The sequence below is a fragment of the Camelus dromedarius genome, chromosome 2, assembly GCF_036321535.1.
Source record: "Camelus dromedarius isolate mCamDro1 chromosome 2, mCamDro1.pat, whole genome shotgun sequence".
NCBI classification, from domain to species: domain Eukaryota; kingdom Metazoa; phylum Chordata; class Mammalia; order Artiodactyla; family Camelidae; genus Camelus; species Camelus dromedarius.
In genome coordinates, this window is record NC_087437.1 from 57,668,181 (window position 1) to 57,687,403 (window position 19,223).

The following is a 19,223-nucleotide window of genomic DNA, read 5'->3' on the forward strand; positions in this document are numbered from 1 at the left end:
ATTAATATCAGAGAATCAGACCGTGTCCTCGCATGCCTGCCTGTGGGAAAGCCCTACAGAGAAGCTGGTGAATATTTTATGATGTTATCTCAGAGGAAGAACTCAAATGATACCTCATAGTTGGACCTTCCGTGATTTCACAGAAGAGATGTGACAAGTGTAAGACCAGTTAAGAGTTACTCAGAAGCTTAGCATTTTAAGAAACTGTAAGTATATCCAACCATTTCATTAGACGATTAGACATCCAACTATGTCTTTTTTCTTTATTTTTAGATTTGGAGAAGGGAAATGACTTATTAATAAAACCAATTCAGTAAGCCTAGTTCTGCTTGAATAATCTTTGATAAATTTTTTAAAATGGATTTTATTTTATGTCTTACTTCATTCTTTCAATAAGTCAGGATCCTTGTTTTTAATAAGTAAGTAACAAAATGGAAATGGAATGACTTCAAAGTCTGATTGCAGCTACACTTAACAACTTTACATAATTAAAAGTACATAAAGTATTAAGTGTTTACGAAAACAAGCAAAGACAAAGACAGTCCAAATCAGTGTCATGGAATCTCAAACATAAACAACGAATTGTTATGCTGGAGGGAGTCACGATTTATACTGCATTTTACTTAGAATATGTGATGTTACAGACACTGACATATATTAGGTGTTTTGTTTGTTTGGTTGGTTTTTGTCTAGTGAAATATACTGATATGCCATATATTGCACTAGATTGTATGGGGCTACAATTAGAAGTCATGCACTAAAAAGAATTCAGTCTCTTAAGAGAGATACATGACTTACAAACACATAATTTCAATACAGCGATAAATGGCATATGACAGGGATAAGGTACAGAAGAAAAACAAAAGTTCAAAATTAATACCATTTGTTCTTTAATTAAAGGCATCATAAATTTACACGTCTTTTTCAGATCTTTTACCTTTTTGAAAACAACTTTCTATATGTTGCCAGACTCTGAAATACTGTAAGTAAGTAGTCCAGTCTGGAAAAAATATTTTTAAAAAATTCAATTAGAAAAAAATTAAACATATGGAAGAGATGAAAAAAATTAGTAAAAAACTTTTACTTACACCTTAGGAAATAGAAAGCAGTGTCAATTTGTTTTCATTTATTTCCTGATATTAATATCTGTGATATCTAACTATCGAAAAAGAAGTAAAAAAATAAGAATAAAACAAAGACAATACAGAAAAAAATAAAAGAAGGTAATCTTATAATGAAACAGGATTGAATGGCTAACAAATGTGAGAAGATTTAATTTAACAAAATTAGTCCACAGTTTTCCTCTGAGATCTGGGACCATCCGGACTGAGCATTTTCCTCGAGGGCAAAATTGGGAACTGCTATCCTTAAGCCTGAGCACTTCCACCTTTTTAATCCTAGATTTTAAAAAGACAACTGAGCAGTCCTAGTGCTTAGTGTTTAATTGATTTTACAAAGTGAAAAGAAGCAAAAAAAAACCCCAACTTTGGATCGATTCTACTTTATTTTGATTCTAACTAAAATCAATAGTAAATCTTTACTTGCTACAAAAGGTTAATAAGTAGCTATTCTTACAAAAGTGTAGTAAGTATAAGACTTACCTTTCAAAATGCAGTCTTTCTATGACAGGTTAACAACTAGAGGTGTCAAGTACAAGCTACAATTAACTACATGATGGCAGAAAATTCACCCCAAGGAACAAATGATGAAATAAACGTATGTCTGATTAAAATCATCATCCAAAATATCTGGGCAATAAAAAGAACTTCCTATACTTAATATCATATACTAAGGTTCTCATTTCAATTTTAGATATTTAATCTAAACTGAGAAGGGTGCTAGGGTAACCCAGGTGTAGAAAGAGCTCTCATAGGCTGACTCATAATCACTAACTTGGTTCCCTTAGTTTATGAAAAACATTCAAATGTTCAGGAGTTTTCCTTCCGTGGAACACATGCAAATTGACTGCTCAGATTGCAAACTGCCTGGGAAATATCAAAATGGAGGGATGGGGGAAAGCCTTTTGTGCCATGTGTTTCTGAGGATCAGTAATTGCTGGGACGTGCAGTCATACAGTTTCCTGTCTCTGTTCTTTTGTTTGTGTGCTTGTCACCCACATTTACTCCTCCTGGAATCCTTCTCATCTTCCCTGGCCCGGCGCAAATGCCACACTCAGAGTGTGGGGGCTGTGGATAAATGCATTAAGAGGAAGACAAAGGGAAGGACGAACAAGATCTCAGAAATCGTAGTAATGTTCAGGCCACGTAAGGTGCTTTTGTGAGCAACTGGGAACATTTACAAAGGTTTTTACAGGGAAGAAACATGATATTAAGTATGTTTTTTAAACATTCTGTGTAAAGACTGAGTAAGGATTCAAGAAAAGAGGGTTGAGACCTCAAAACATTTTAGGGGGTAACAAGCCCCTCAATCTTGGCAGTGACGAGAGGGATGGAAAAAAGATAATAGGAACAAAGATGATCACTTAACCTGATGCTCGGATCTGTACCTGATTCATCTCACTATCCTGTAGAGTCCCCAGAAAGTCCTCGTTAGTGCCTGATGAATAAATGATGTTTAGAACAAAACAAAACAAAACTTTGCAGAGATCAAATCAATGAGGTATATGATTGCATATGAGAATACAGATGAGTCAAAGATTAGAGGGGTTCCCAAGTGCATGAAGGAGAAAGTAGAGAACTTCACCTGGGAAATAGGTCCGAGTGATGAACGAGGCTTGCATAAATGTGTATCTCTTCATTACATTAGTGCACAGACTGTAACAGGGAAACTGAACAAGATATGCTTAGAACTCTTAAAATTAAACACAATGAGGCCTTTGAGCATATAGCTTACACGCTGTGAGATCTACCCATGAAAGTGCCTGAATCCATTCAGATGAGGTCTAGACCAACTGGAGACTTCATTTAGAATGCAGGCAAAAACCGCTTATGAAAATCCTAAGAGTTTGGTTAACATGAAAAAATAATAAAATCCCTACTGTGAAATTATAAAGTTCTTTTCTCAAAGCACATTATAAACAGCGGTTGCAAGAACAGTTAACCAAATATTATTGTGCAGAGGGCTGAAGTGACCTCCTAAAGCCCTCACAAGAAGTCTAATCTAGACTAAGGGTATTTTGCTCTGGGTTTATCAGACCAAACCTGGATGATTCTGTTTGATCCCAAGCAACACCCTCTTAATGATATTGATGAATTGGAGCTTGTCCAGAGGCAGGTAATCAGGATCATCAAAACACATACCATATGTCATGCAATTTTAGGTGTTATAAATCCTTTTCAGGTGGTATAAATCCTAAAGGTGACCTTGCATTGGACTTCAAATTCAAGGAACAAGCCAAGCTTTATTTTTGGTAAAAATAACATGAGCAATGGTTCAAAAGATAAAACTGAATTTCCCCTATGTATATTGGATAAAGAATTGGAAAAGAGCTAAGGTAAAGAATTGGAAAAGCATAGATAAAGAATTGGAAAAGGGCTAAGAAAAAAAGTCAAAATACCAATACTACCTGTAAGGACAGATGAGATGGGTAACATACACAAATGGAATGCACAGAAACGCTCAAATCTCATTTTAGGCACTATTTTAATTATACCCTTCCTTTCTAAATCTTGTATTTTTTCCACTAATGAGCACAATTAAATTTCGCCAACTGTCCACAATATAAACGTGATGACTGCTAAGAGTATGTCAAGTCTGATATTCAGTAAATGTTGGTTTCTTCCTTAATTGATGAAGTCTTGGTAGAAATATATCAAAAAGGTGTGTCTCAAAGTCTGGGAAATCTAAACACTCGACAATTAAGGCATGACTTTTCTCTCCACAACCATTCCACTTCCAATGGCACATTTCCTTTGCTTACTTTAAAACTGTCATGAAATACGATGTTTCACGTGAGTTTATTCAGAAATCAGTCTTCAACTTTCACTCAGTACCATACAGTTTCTTTGCTTGTCTATTTCTCACTGTTATCTTCCCTTTGAGGCTGCAGTAGTAAATAAATGTAGTTGACATTAGAACAAAATCTGGTTCTACCATCTTATTAAATTTCTTTAATGTTGAAGTCCAAACTTATGTAATGGTCTATTTTGAATGCCCCTAATACAAGGAAAATTTAGAAAGATAGTCAGTTTGTGTTCAATTAAACTAGCAGATCTAAGTACAAATAAAGAGTATAGAAGAGAGCAGTTAAACAAAAATATGTGTGTGAATTTTTTGCTATTCTTTTTTACATGTCAAATCTTCTAGAATTTCACATCCGGGGTATCATTAAGCTATTTTCTTCTATCTGACATACAGATATCTTGGAATCCAACCACCTATCCTCTGTAAGCATTAACACCAGAGATACACACCAAGAACGATAAAGCTGAAAGAGATCTCAGAAACCATCTGACACAACCCCTTTATTCTGAGAATGAAGAGACTACACCGAGGAGAAGAAAAAAAACAAAACAAAAACTTCTCCAAGGTCAAAAAGACTCAACCCCCAGTCCAATGTTATTTCTATGATACTGTGTTACCTTAGACTGGACTCAAAGACCTGTTATTCATATTATTTTAAGAAAAAGGCTGGGTTTCAAGTCAAAAAAAGAGAATAAATACAGAGGACTGTAGCATACACAGAAGACTTACTTAATGCTGCTATCAATAGCTTTAAGAGTAAGAGAAGAGGAAAGATGAAAGTCAATGAGGTAATAAAGAGTTGACAGAAGAAGCTTTTTCATTAGACCCAATCAATATTGTGTTCCCCCATCACTTAGAGCTTCACCAAGGAAAGTGAAACAGGAGTGAATATGTTCCCTCAAGGGTATTTAACACTAAAATGGCTTTTTTGGTCTCAGCTGTAAATGTCAGGACCAGGCCTGACTGAATTTGAGATCAATGGCAAAGGTTATTTCTCACTAACCCAACGTTAAGAAACCAAACAAAACCAGTCAAAATAGTAATGGCCCTTTTCCAAACTGGCTATGCCACCCACTTCCCCTCAATTTCTGGGGCAGAGATAAATTAATATAAAGATGCTCCTCCTTCTTTTGGCATTTCCTTAGGAACTCCGCCTTTATAAGTAGTTACTCTGCTGAGAAAGAAGAAAGAGAAAACTATATGCTGAGTGAAAAAAGCGTGGCAACTGAGAGTTGGGTTGGGGAGGAAAGGAAAACATAAGTTCTTAGTATTTCTCTAACAGCTAAATACCAAATGAAAATGGATTAATGATATTTTTGTCTTTTAATATCAAAAGAAAGGATTAATTAATATTAGCCTAAATGCTAATTCCTTTTCTCGCTCAGCATTTTCACATTTGTGCGGAAATTCCCTTGGAGTCCGACTAGTGCTGATACCACGAGCACATCAGTCAACCAACAGAATTCATTTCGTTTGGATGAGTTATTTCTGACCAGCAACTATGGAGAGAGCATTGAAGTGATAATGTCCTTTCCCTATAGGAACTCACGCTGCAAAGGCAGAGGCAGGTACTTACACAATAATTACAAGACAAGATAGACTGAGCTGCAGAGGTACAAAGCCACATGAAGCCAGGGGCAGGCAGTGATTCATTCTACCTGGAAGGAGCTGAGAAGATCTGGCAGAAGAGACGGGAGTTGGGCTGGGCTTCGAGTAACAGGCAGGGCTGCAGTAGGATGGGAAAATGAAGGGCTGTGTCTGGGTCAGGGGAAGACAGGTGAGGAAGTTAACAGCATCCCTTGTGGGGAAAACAACAACTACAAACTAAGGAACTGCAACGGACAGATGCTGTAAATGTTCTATGTATGCCAACAAGGCTGGGGTTGGCTAGAGCACCGTGGGAGGACGCGTGGAGAAGGAATCTTCATTATGCAGCAGATCCATGTTGATAATATACATAATCAAACAGCATGCTCTCAGCCAAGCCTCGAACCCACGTGCATTTTTAAAGACAGATTGTAGCTAATTTTTTAAAAATTAAGGAATTACTGTTATTTTTCTTGAAATACAGACATTAAAGGAGAAACTGTCCAGAAGAACACAGCAAAACTACAACCTGCAGCACAGTCATACAGATCTGGCCAGAGTTAATGAATCTTAATTACGGACCGCCCTGCAGGGAAAGAGCAGGTACTTCCTCATTACTGCTGTATCCCATCCCCAAGCCCATGACAAAACAGCTATTCAATAGGTGTCTTGCAATATAACTTGATTATAGAAATTTAAAAGCAACCACCCACATTTAAATGGCTGAAAACAAAGAACAGGTGGATGGATCTTGCTGCCAGCACTGGGCAATGTCCGACAGGAGACAGTCATGCCGTAGCAGGACAGCATGCGCTTACCCCGAGTTTCAGTGCTTGCTCTGCCTTCGTACTTCTATGACCCACCCCTTCAGAGGCTCGCTTCCCTCCCCTATCACGTGGGTGATTGTAACACATGCCGATGTTTTTCCAGTTCAAACCCAATAACACCTTAAGTCATATACCTCACTCGGTGGACCTCCCAAGGCTGATGTCACAGTTACTCATCCTCAAGGGCAGACGTGTAATCGCCTAAGACAGACACCTCAGACTGAATGTGGTTGCTTAGCATGAAAAGGGGAACAGGCAGGACTGTGCTTTAAGTGAAAGTAGCAGGAGGCCAAGGATCCTCCATCTTTAGGTTGCTAACCAAGATGGTGGTCCCATTAGCAGAACCATAATGAATGGAACGCAAACTCAAGAAGCCATGTCTAGGCCACAAATGCAGCTCAAGGAAACTTTAGAGAAGGGAATTTTGTGGGAACGCTAGGAAAAGCATGATTTCAAAGTGAAGTTTCCTTCTGAGTGCTGATTTTCTCAAGACCTGGAGGTGGAGGAAGAGGTGGGCAGATCTCTCAGGACAGAGCTTCAAGGTGCTACCAACTACGCTCTTGAGCCAAAGCTGCCAGGGATACAGGCCCTAGAGTTTCTCAGGGGAAGACAGGTTCAGCAAGTAGGCAAACAGGAACCCCTTCTACTGTTCTGAAGAGAAAGTGAATTTCCAATGTCTCAGAGTGGTGTCCCACAAGAGAAGGACTGCAGAGGAAGCCTGGGTTTCTATCAACGTGACATCCTTTCTAGAACTCTGAGCTTTCGGGCCATCACCTCATTTGCCAATTATGCTTCACCTCGTGGCTACACTCTGGTTGCAAAAACCCTTTGCAGTCTTCCTTGAAGAAATAAAGCAAGACAGTAACACAGCTTTAAATCTCTTCATCGTGAGAAACTTAGGTTGCCTTGGAATTGGAGAGTCTCTTTATCTTTCAACATTTTTGAATTAATTACAGACAATGACCAACCTTTTCTGTCCTAGCCTCGTTAAGTGACTTTGGGTGGCTCTCCTATCTTAAAACCTCCCCAACATAATATTGCATATGGTGTGGATAATATGTGGACAGCTCAGTTAGAGCTATTTATCTAAAAACAGAATCTGATACTCATTCTACCCAGGCAATTTTAACATGGATTCCTACTTTGGGTACTTATTTAAATGTTGTCCTGGTTCTTAATTATTTGAGGAGTATTAATCTGATTCTAGGGCACTGTGAAGGTGATCTGGGTCATCTTCTGAATTCTCAACATTGAAATAAAACATTCAAGTCACCAGTAACAGCAAAAAAATACACTTCTGAAAATTTTTATTTATTTTTTTTCTTTTTATAATAATTTATACAAACTCACAGATTCTCCTCTCCTGAATCTCATTCATACTTCGTTTTAATCCCCCTTTTTTATCTTAGGTTTAAAAAATGTCTGAAACAGTGCAGCACACTGGATTTCATTCCTAATAAATAAATACTGCTATGTTAGGCCAAATGATGTTTAAGAGCCCATTTCAGGTGACTAAGCCATGGGGTATAGTCAGGAACATATTAAATGGCAACTAGGAAAAATTTTTTTTCTTTCCTGTATAAGTAGGAAGCAGGGCACAGACGAGTATTTCATGTCTGCAGTCGTCAGTGTTCCTCCTGGGAAGAAGGGGAGCTATTCGGTGACTTTTCAAGCCAAAAAGGCCCTTTGATATGCTTTAATACAGCTCTGTTGTTTTTCAAGAAAAGACACTGAGGCTCATTTCCAGTGCTCGCAGAGTGGAAAGAAAAGCAGGCAAGGAAAAACAAGCCTGAGTTCAAACCCAGAATCTACTTCTAACTAGTCTTGTAAACTTGAGAAGCCCCAGGTTTGCTAGCCCTCAGCATCCTTATGTGAGAACTGGAGATACTAACTTCAGAATCTCTCCTCTCTGAGACTTGCTGTAAAGGTAAGGATCAAGGATTCAGTGTATCATTTACTCATTTATTTAACAGTGATGGAAGAGCCACTGGCAAGACACTAGTGCTGAGAATCTAGTGATGAACAGAGCACAGGTCCTGCCCTGAAGAACTCATGTGCTGGTCAGGAAGACAGGGCACACACACATATCATATAATGCGACTCGGGTTTTGGATGCCATTAAACCCCAGAAAGATTCAACAATAAGCAAAAGGAAGGGATCATCATTATAATTAAAATTAGTGGGCACAGTTTTCTAGGCATCATCAATGTATTCTAAAGGCATTCATGAATAAAATGATGTTTTGCTTCAGGGCCACAAGGTATAAAATGATGGGACCCGAACAGGTTGGTGGCTCTCAACCTTGGCAGCACATCAGAATCTCTTAGGAGGTCAAAAACAAACAAACAAAACCGATGACTGACGTCTGCCCCCCAGAGCAGATAAACTAAATCGGATTTTCCGGTTCTGTGGCATTAACACATTATAAAAACTCCCAGGTGACTTCATTCTGCAGCTAGGCTGAGATAATATATAATCTCTAAGCTCTAACATTTTGTGATCCGACTACAGATTCTATTTGCCCTATGTCATTCTTCACTAGGAAACTAAGTTTGGTCTTAGGCTTTAGGGTCCTCTCAAATGACCCCTGAAAAGTCATTAAGCAAAGGCTGTACACACTTAAACTCCAGTAAAGAGGCATTAACAGAAGTATGATTAGAAGCAGGGAGCCTGGAGGTATATAAAAACCGCAAACTCATTCAAACGACTGACAAGAGGTGGACAATAAGGAGGACTTTACAAAGTCTGTCTTGTCAGTCACTTGATTATGCAAAGACCACTGAACCTGGCGCAAACTCATGTATGAAATCCACCTACGTCTGACACACAGAAAAGCCACATTCAGGACATATTCAGGACTGAACCAGGTCATGTGTCTTTGAAAGTTTGTTAGACATCAAATGTTTTGCTTTGATTTTCAAGGACTAGAAAAACTATCAAGGTTTCCTACTTTCCTTAATCTTTTTCTCTGCCTAAAACGTATTTGCTTATAGGATTACCCTTGCAAGGTGGTAGCTGCAGATCAACGGAGGAGGAAGAGTGTCCTAAAATGTTCCCCAAAGAGTTCAAGAATAAAGGAGACAGCCCTACACAGATGGGTATTCAGGATCTTCATCATATTCTAAAACTATTAAATAATAAGCCTTTAATGGAAAAGAATATGAAAATGAATACACACACACACACATACATATATGTGACTGGGACATCGTGCTGTGCACCAGAAACTGACACATTGTAACTAACTATACTTCAATTTAAAATAATAATAATAATAATAATAATAATAATAATAATAATAATAATAATAATAATAATAATAATAATAATATTACCCAGTTTTTCACCTTAGCATTCCACAACACTATTTAGTCTGGGAAGGATGCATATTATCTGACGCACACCAAGCCTTCTCCCCTTGCTTTTCTCCATCTCAGCAAAGGCACCACTCACTATGGAATGTTCAGCCAGGAATCATCCAGGCACCTACGCTCTCTGGACTCACCCCTTCCCATTATCACACTCAGCTCATTCTACCTCTACTTACCCTACTCATATCCGTGACCACTGCCATAATGTTTTGTGTCAACATCATCTATCGCTTAGACCAGTGCTCCTTAAACTTTTTGGTCTCAGGATCCTTTTACACTCCTAAAAATTATTGAGTACCCCAAAGAGATTTTGTTTATGTGGCCCATTATTTTTCAGTGTTTATTGTATTTAGACATCATAACAAAACTTTCCAAGTATTTATTAAAAATAACAGTAAGCCTATCAAATAATATAAATAGGTGTTCAAATAAAACGTAACTATATTTTCCAAAACAAGCCAAAAAAATGAATGAAAACAGATCTGTATGTTTGCAAATCTCTTTACTGTCTGCCTTAGTAGAAATGAGCTGGATTCTCAAATCTGCTTCTACATTCAGTCTCTTGTGTTTGAAATGTGTAAAGATAACCTGGCCTCACACAGATAGGTGGCTTAAAAGGGAGGAAAATTTCAATAGCCTTTTCAGATGATTGTGAATATGTCACACAATCTCTAGAAAACACCACTGGACACCTGTGACATAATGAGTGAAAAAGGTGAATAATTTGTATTATTAGGAAATATCATTATGAAAATAGTTTTAATCTTGTGGACCCACTGAAAAGTCTTCCAGGAGCTTCCAGGGCACACCACACTTAGAGAACCACTGGCCCAGACTGATGTGCTGGCCTCTTTATGGTTCTTTAGCATCCCCTCTGGCTCCCCTGCAATCCACTCTCCTCTTCAAAGCCAGAGTGTCCATTTGAGTATGCAAGTCACTTTATATCACCCCCTACTTCTGACTCTCTTTGGATCTTAGATTAAAATATGAAAACTATCCGTGCATTTTCAAAGCCCTGCACAACTCAGCCCTTGCCAAGCTTTCCGATATACCCGTACCCTTGCTCCCACAACACTCCGGCTACACTTCAACTTCTTCAAAGGCACCAAACTCCCCCTCACCTCAGTCTCACGCAAATTGTTCTCTTCTGCCCTGAACATTCTTCCATCCCTCTCTGCCTGCCTCACCCTTCAGAACTCAGCTTAAACGATCTTTTCTCAGAGAGGCGTTTCCTGACCAGATGCTAGAGATATTTTCATTGTACAAATCAACAGACTGAGGCTCAAAGATATTAAGAAACTTGCCAAATGTTCTTACAAATAATATATGAATTTGAATTCAGATCCCACACCAACGTCCGTGAACTGAATCACTCTGCTACACTGTCACTTAAACAGTTAACTGGAAGGAAGTCAACTGTAATTGACTGTACTTCAATTTTAAAAATAAATAAATAAATAAAGGAAGGAAGGAAGGAAGGGAAGGGAAGGGAAGAAAAGAAAAGAAAAGGAAAAAGGAAAAGGAAAAAAGAACAAGAACAAGAAAAAGGGGAAAAGCGGCTAAATCCTACAGGGCTCTCCTGACCTTGTTATTAACCTCTTTACATTTGAAAATATCTGAAGCAGTTGTTTATGTTTGCATTCAAGAAAGTCTGCCCCTCTGGACCCAAGTCTCTCAGCAAGTCCTCAGGTGCCCCAGGTGGCACCCATTGATATCTCCAAGGCTCCCGGCATGAAGAGAGGGACATCCCAGGGAGCCTGGGAACAGCACATAACAACACAGCCACAGGACGGCCTCTGCAGCACTGGCCTGCAGACCTCCATCGGCCTGCCCACTTCATTCCTCCTCCTCCTCACTCGAGATCCTCCCTGGGGGCTCTAGATCACACACAGAACAAAACAAATGTGTCAGAACACTCCACATTTCCGTGAACTTTTTATCGGATTCCCCGCAACTGGAGCGTCCCATCTTCGTATCACATTGCGTGACTCAGATTCAGCCTCTGTAGCTCAAGGTGGTGGGAGATAAAGACAGATGACCTGCAGCAGGGGCTGGTGGTCCTGGAACAGCTTAGTCACTTACTGACTCCATGAACCTGAACAAGTCTCTCTGCCACTTTGAAGCCTGGTTTTCTTATTTCAAAGATGAGGCCTAACTATGCTAGTGAGTTGCTATGAAGTATAAAAGGGGCAAACGTTGTGAAGAAATTCTGTAAATCCTGAACTCATACAGTCAAGTTAGTTGTTATTATTAAAAGTTATTATTACATATGATTAATCTGTAGACAGTTCACATTTAAGGCTCCTCCCTGTCACTGATGCTTAGAAAGTAGCCTCCGAATCAGAGGCCTTTAGATGGGGGTGCATCCTTCTTTGGACACAATCCCTAAAGCTCTGCAGTTTGCTGGGTAGGCCGTTAGGCCATCAGATAGAATCCAAAATGTAGTGTATTAACTTGGTCTCTTATGTCTAATGAGGCTGTTGATGAGATTCCCCACAAAATCTAAAATAATTCTAGAAGGAAAAGTCATAGCAAATACACACTATGACAAAGTATTCAAGGACGAGACAAGAAAAAACGAAACACTATTAACAGATTTTCTAAACCAAACCAACATAATATCTATGTATAAATTTGCTCTCAGCAAGAATAATATAGCACAGGGAACTATAGTCAATTTCTTGTAATGAGCTGTAATGGAAAAGAATCTGAAAATACATACATATGTATACGTATAACTGAATCACTTTGCTGTACACCTGAAACTAACACTGTACATCGACTGCACTTCAATAAAAAATAAGAATAAAAAAATGGTAAATTGGTACTGTCACTACTGTAAATTCGACAATACAAAATAAAAGTGAGCTTTAGAGACTGAGAAAACAAACAAAACAAATAAGGGTGACGTATTACTTTACTGGTAAGCCTGGTACTTTCTTTAAAATACAATTATAAGACAAAGCCTTAGTTTCTAAAGATCTTCCAAAATATTCCTACTGCTTCCTCAAATACAGACTGCCTTATTTCCTGCAAATTGTTTTTCTAATTCTGTTCAAGAATACCAACTTCATTAAAACTTTAAAGACTTAATCCTGAGTTATGGCTTGATGAGATCTCTGTGGGATAAAAGAAATCAAGAGATCACAGTACCTGCTATTTTAAAATGTTCTTACAATGGAAACATAATTTGTTGATGAGAGTGCACTGCTGTAGAGAAAACAGAATTTAAAAACACATACAAAATATCAGTTTAAAACCTAGGATGGGTTTCTGAAGAGAAAAGCCTGGTTTTATGTTTGTTTGTTTGGTTGGTTTTTTTAACAGACATCAAGCCAAATATCATTTAATTAGGCTGATCCTGTAATTGAGATGAGTCATACTTTTAAAAAAGAAAATAAAACTAGTTGCTATACATGTAAAGTATCACCTGTCCTATGAATGTATTCTCAAACTATATATTGACCAAAATTATTTCAATTTATAAATATCTAATTTATGTTCCATAAATCATACGGTTAAGCAATATTTCCCTGTTTGTCAGTTTTCTTCTTAAAGTTTCCATTTTCTATGATGTTCCTTCATCAATATCAAAGGATATGTTTGATAGTAAAATTTGAATGACTATGCTATTAAATACTACACAGCCACCAAAACGAATAAAAAAAATACTAAAATATTTTGAGTAACCACAATTTTTATAACAGAAACAAGGACTCAAAAACAAGGACTCATAAAAACAAAACAAATGAAAATCAACAAAATTGAGTAAAATTATAATCACCTCTTTGATTTATTTTATCTATTCAGTATAAATATACTACATCATTCTCAAGCAGGGAGGTAATACAAAACCAAAAACTTAAGTTATGAAAAATATCTCATGTTTTTTAGGTGAGGAATTTTCCTGATTGCTTTTTTAATGCTCTTGTTTGAGGGAAGGAATTAAATTATATATAAAAATACTAAAAACACAAAATCACTACATAGATTTAGGCTTATCTAGCTACTCTGTACTTCCCAGAGAAGCTGTCATTTGAAAAATTAAAGAGTGATACTGAATGATGGCTCCAAGGCTCCTGGCCATTCCAGCATTAAGAGATTCCGTAAACACCGTTCCCGTCTTGACGGTGCACGCTGTTCTTTACCTGCGCTAACTCCTGAGTCAAAACATAAATAATCCCAGAGTCCATCATTTGTACAGGTGTTTCTATTCAAAAGTAAAACAAAGGTTGGAAATGAATGAGCCATGTAATTCGCATGGCTGTACCAGTAGCCTAGATAATGGCAAATTAAGTGCTATCAACATTTAAGCAAATACTCCAGCAGGCCTGGCTCATACAGGTCTTTCACACATAGTTACTCAAATAATGCCCATAAGAATGCTCCTTTATTAGAAAGTGCACAAATATAAATGTTCTAAGGGTTTTTTTATGATTCAGTGACCTCAGCTGACTTACCAGTTCAAGGTCTCTAACATTTCATTTCCAAAGAGCTACAGCCCACACAGTGCCTAAGGGACTAACTATTCCTGCACTGTGTACCTTCACTGTTGGATTTATTGCTATCATGCACGCTGCTTTCGAATGGTCATTTTAGAACCTCAATTGCCTGACTTGGCCTGCGTCTCCTTCTACATTACCTCCTCTATGTTACCACAGTCCTGTTCTAATCACAAAATAATAATAATAATAATAATCACCCTTAATGGGAAAAATAAATAATCCACAAAATTAGATCCATCCTTTGACAGAGGACACCCAGTTCATCATACTACTTTTTTCTGTGTTGTGAAGTACACAGGCAAGAAAAATTGACCAGATCTGGTTCTGGTACCAGTCTTACCACAATCTAGCTGTGTGATCTTATATAAACCACCAGCTTGCTCTGGCTCAAGGATTTCTCATCTAAGGAAGGATTTTGCGGCACAGGCCCAGGGTAAGCCATCACTGTGCTCCAGGGATGGTATTCACAAAGCATCTGATGTGCCTCGGGGTTCTAGAACTGTGTGATGGGAGGTCTTGCCCTCACAGTTCCCACGTTTTCAAATGCAGTACCATGATTTTGAAATCTGAGACCTTTACCTTCTAATTTCAGTATTCTCTCTGTGTTTAAGAAGTTTCAACATGATACACAGCAGAACTTGATGAGCTAAGACAAGAGACTGAGAGACACTCAATGTGTCAACCCTGAAATCAGTAATATAACCTTGGCCTTTCCCATCTAATATTTGGCTTAGCTTCACTGTCTCAGGCTCACTCCTCTGGCAAATCTGGTCAATGGAACTTGTGTCTCAATGACAGAAATCTAGAGTGGAAATTCTTTATCAGGACAAGCGGTTCCATTTCACCATTTCCACTTTACCATTTGTGACTCAGTATATAGATCACAAGGATCTGGTTTAGAAAGTCTAGTTAGTGAGTTCAAGAATAACCCAAATATTAAGTGAACATAACATCAAAGTGCTTATGAAACAGATTTGCTCCAATAGTTTTGGTGTTTAGCAAGTTCCTCCCAATCCAGCTACAGAATCCTCTCTGGCATTGAGATGAGGAAGGTGCTATCTCTCTAAAAATAGGCTTATCCCATGCTATGTGAATCATGCTTACTAGCAGCAAATCAACAGATTAATTATTTGGCTTTGTTAGTAACGATAATCACATACTATCATCTTCCCAAAAGCTCTTCTGCACCCTACACTCCTACTCTTCTAAGCTAAGCTTCAAAACAAACTGAAGTCCGTGGTGGACAGATGCATGCATGTTGCCCTTGCAGTGAGCATATCTTAACAGGTCCTGTCATCTCTCTGCCAGATTATTTCTGTGGCACTTAAGCTAAAGGAATTCACCAGTCATGATCCTCTTTGCCAAAATGTACACTAAGTAGATGAGAAAGAGGGAAAGATTAAATGAACGCTGAAAAAACAATAAACTCAGCAATTCCCTCAAATTCTCTATTTTCTAATGAGATGCTAAGGAAAGGACCACGGAAGCAATTTCCTTATGTAAAATTAAGCCATGCAAATCACTCATCTCCAAATCAACTTCAACAAATTTCAGGTGAGTTTATCTTATCCATTTACAAATATAATCCACCCAAAGTTTTGATTACCTTGTTTGTAATTGAGGAGGCCGAGAAGAATCTATTTACAACAATATTATCCCAACTAGAGTGCAAGAACATACTTCAGAGACTGATATGAGTCACATGGAACTCAGAGCCTTGAAGTTCCCTGTAGACCACATAAACCCTGAGGGAAGATGGCCCGGAAATGATCCCTGCACAACAATACGAGGGATTTTATTTTCCCCTAAAATGAATTATTTACTGTGGAGAGATAACTCTAGTTTTTGCATAAATCTTCTCTTTATAAAATGAACAGACTATATTAATTGAATATAAAATAACAGACTTTAGTAGTTCCTGCCTTGGAATCATAATTATTTTTGTTTACGCCTGAAATTTACTATTTCATCAACATCAAAGTATACGAAAATGAGCCCACTATGAAGTGAATAATGTCATGAAACCTCAAGAGAAAAATAAGATGAGATAGCTCTTCACAAGGCTGAATCCCAAATTTCTAAATGAATTCAGAGCCCCAGCTGTCCAGACTTTCCAAGTGTTTTCTTCACCCCAATGACCTGAGCCCACATGCTTCATTCCTGGAACCCAGGACAACATCACAGTCAGAGCTGCAAAGACACTAACTTAAACCAGTCAAGAGCAAGCTTTCTTTCTAGAAAGTATTTCCTTTCAGTTTTCCACAGAAAGGGTAGACCATCTACAGATTGCAAAGGACACTGGGGGCCACACCCAGAGGATCAATAGAGTCTGGAAGGAGCACAGACCTTGGAAATTTTGCTTTTATTCTCTTAAGGTAGCCTTGCTTAAATCAGGAAAAAATCACTTTCCAAAATTTCAAGGCATCCCATTTCCCTTTTAAAAACAGAGACACATCAAAGACTAACCATTTGAGTTTAGTGCCAAAGAAGAGACTCAGCTTTAGAAAGGCCATACCTAGAAGATCTCTGATAAGTCTAAAGTTTTCTTTACACTCCATGAGGCCAAACTGCAGATACTCTGTTGTTCCCTTAATGTCCAAAAAGTGTGAGTGTGCAAAGGATGGGAGTAATAGAACGGAAAAGTTAATGAGCAGAGCCATTGGAAACCATGAGAGCAGCGGGAGGAAGATAATAGGAAAAGGAGGTCGGTGTAAAAGGAAGTAAAAGGGCATGGGTGAAAATGAGGAGTGAGAAATTGACCAGAATGTCAGAAAGATGCAATATCATGTGTTGCTAGAGAAAGAGTTAGGAAAAGAATAAATTTAAGCTCATCTGGTGTCTACCAAGTGTCTATTATGTGTTATGAATTGTGCTTATATGGTATGAGAGATACAGGGAGGAAGGTTTATTTATATTTAGGTCCTTAGACAGATTAAACACTGGATGGATGGATGGATGGATGGATGAGAAAGAAAGAGAGGGAGAATAAGGTGGTCACCATCCTTAAGGACTCTACAGGCTATGTAGGATCAGGAGCAGTTATATATGTAACTCTCATCCTAGTCAAACCGTGTTTTTTTTAATCCAGGTATGAAATGTTTTCCTGAATATGGGACAAGAAGCTAATAACAGAGGGTGATTGAAAGATGTCTGGAAATTGAGGGAGGAAGGGGACCAGAATGGAAGAGGGGGACTGTGGTTCTCTTCCATGGATGTCCCCAGGTGCCTTGCAGAAGGGGAGGGGGTGTTAGCCTCTAGGGAGCCCACCGTCTGGGCTTCTACTGACCTGGTCTCCTCCTCACTGGCCTCTTGCGGCCGCTGCAGAAGCGCACTTTGCTGAATACCCCGAGGACGTGCCTCTCGCACAGGGAGCGCCCGTCTTTGCTGGGGCTGGAACGGCGCTTGGAGGCCGACACCCGGTCGCTGTTGGACTCCCTCGCCTGTCGCTTCTGCCGGATCAAGGAGCTGGCTATCGCTGCAGCCATAGCTGCTCAGCGTGGGCCCCAGGCCCCGGGCTCCACTGCGCCCTCGGGATCACGCTCCGCCGGGGCGAGGGCAGGACCTTGGCGGCCTGGAGGGACAGGGCAGGCGCGGGGAGGCAGTGCTAATATTTGAGAAGGCTGCAGTACCGAAAACCCAGCGCCCACAAGGTTAGGCAGAGTCTAGGCAGTGGCGACAAAATGTGTGAAAATCCAGATGTAAACTTCCCCAACCGCTGGCGGCGGGGGCGGGGCGGTCCCAGGCCTTCCTGTTAACTAGACTCTTGCACCCCGAACTTGCACGCCAACGCGATCCGTGTCCAAGGGGCAGTGGGGAGTTTGGTCACACTGCGATCGGAGTACCAAGTGGAAGGGGAGGAAGGTTGTCCAAAACAACAAGCCGTGCCCCTGTTGGAGAGGCGCAAGCGTTGTAAGGTGTCCAAAGTATAGCTACACATATACATATAAAACCCGTTTACAAAGCAGTCAGGACCGAGGCGGGTAGCGTGCCCCCGGTAGAAAATACTAAAAAGTGAATAAAACGTTCCTTTAGAAAACAAGCCACCAACCGCAAGAGAGGAGAGGAAGGCAGCAATTTAACTCCCTGCGGCCCGCAGTTCTGAAGATTAGGAGGTCCGTCCCGGCTGGGTGAGGTCTACGGAATGCATCGCCCCGGCTGCGGTTCTCCCGGGCGCCCGCCGCCCGAGTTCTGGAATTCCGAGAGGCGCGAAGTGTGAGCGGTTAGCCGGAGTCGGGGTAGGGGCGCCAGGCGGGGGCAGCTGTTTCCAGCTGCGGTGAGCGCGACTCCCCGCCAGCAGCGCTGCAAAGAGAGCGGGAGGCGAGGCGGGGGGAGGGCGGGGAGGGAGGGAAGGGTAAGGAGGGAGGGAGGGAGGGAGGGAGATCCTCGAGGGCCAAGCACCCCTCCGGGAGAAACCCGCGAGAGGCGAGGCGAGCGCCGCGGATACGCGGGGTCCCAAGAGCGGGCGCTCTTTCTCTTTCCGCTTTCTTTCTGGCACAAGACGGGCACAGTTGGTGATTATTTAGGGAATCCTAAATCTGGAATGACTCAGTAGTTTAAATAAGCCCCCTCAAAAGGCAGCGATGCCGAAGGTGTCCTCTCCAGCTCGGCGCCCACACGCCTTTAACTGGAGCTCCCCGCCATGGTCCGCCCGGGGCCGCCGCACCAAGCCGCTCTCCGCACAGGCTCAGAGGGAGCGAGGGAAGGAGGGAAGGAGGGGGCGCCCTGGCGGGCTCGGGATCAGGTCATCGCCAGGCTGCCCGGGGACCCCAGGCTCGCGCAGCACGGCAGTCAGCGGCTCACAGGCAGCAGATCAGATGGGGGTTACCCGCCGGACGCGAGGCCGATCACTCAGTCCCGCGCGGCCCATCCCGGCTGAGGAAGGAAGTGACCCGCGCTGCGAACACCCGCGAGTCGGCTCGCTGGGGCGGGGGCTGGCTGCGGGCGACGTCGGCTCGAGGCGGTTGCGGCTCCGGTTCGGAGCTGCCTACCATGGTCTGGCGCCCGGGGC

General features: G+C 40.6%; 1 protein-coding gene across 3 annotated transcripts in view; it reads right to left on the reverse strand.

The window, feature by feature from the left end:
* The window catches only part of FGF12 (fibroblast growth factor 12), a 503,860-nt gene that overhangs the window by 210,385 nt on the left and 274,252 nt on the right, over nucleotides 1-19,223 (reverse strand). The window contains exon 1 of one of the 3 annotated variants that reach the window (XM_010994371.3): nucleotides 17,502-18,513. The exons of the other annotated variants lie outside the window; for them this stretch is intronic. Within the exon in view, the coding sequence (XP_010992673.1) occupies nucleotides 17,502-17,700 (199 nt within the window). The 5' untranslated portion in view covers nucleotides 17,701-18,513. Of the gene's footprint in view, nucleotides 1-17,501; nucleotides 18,514-19,223 lie in introns of those variants that run through there. 3 annotated transcript variants of the gene reach the window in all.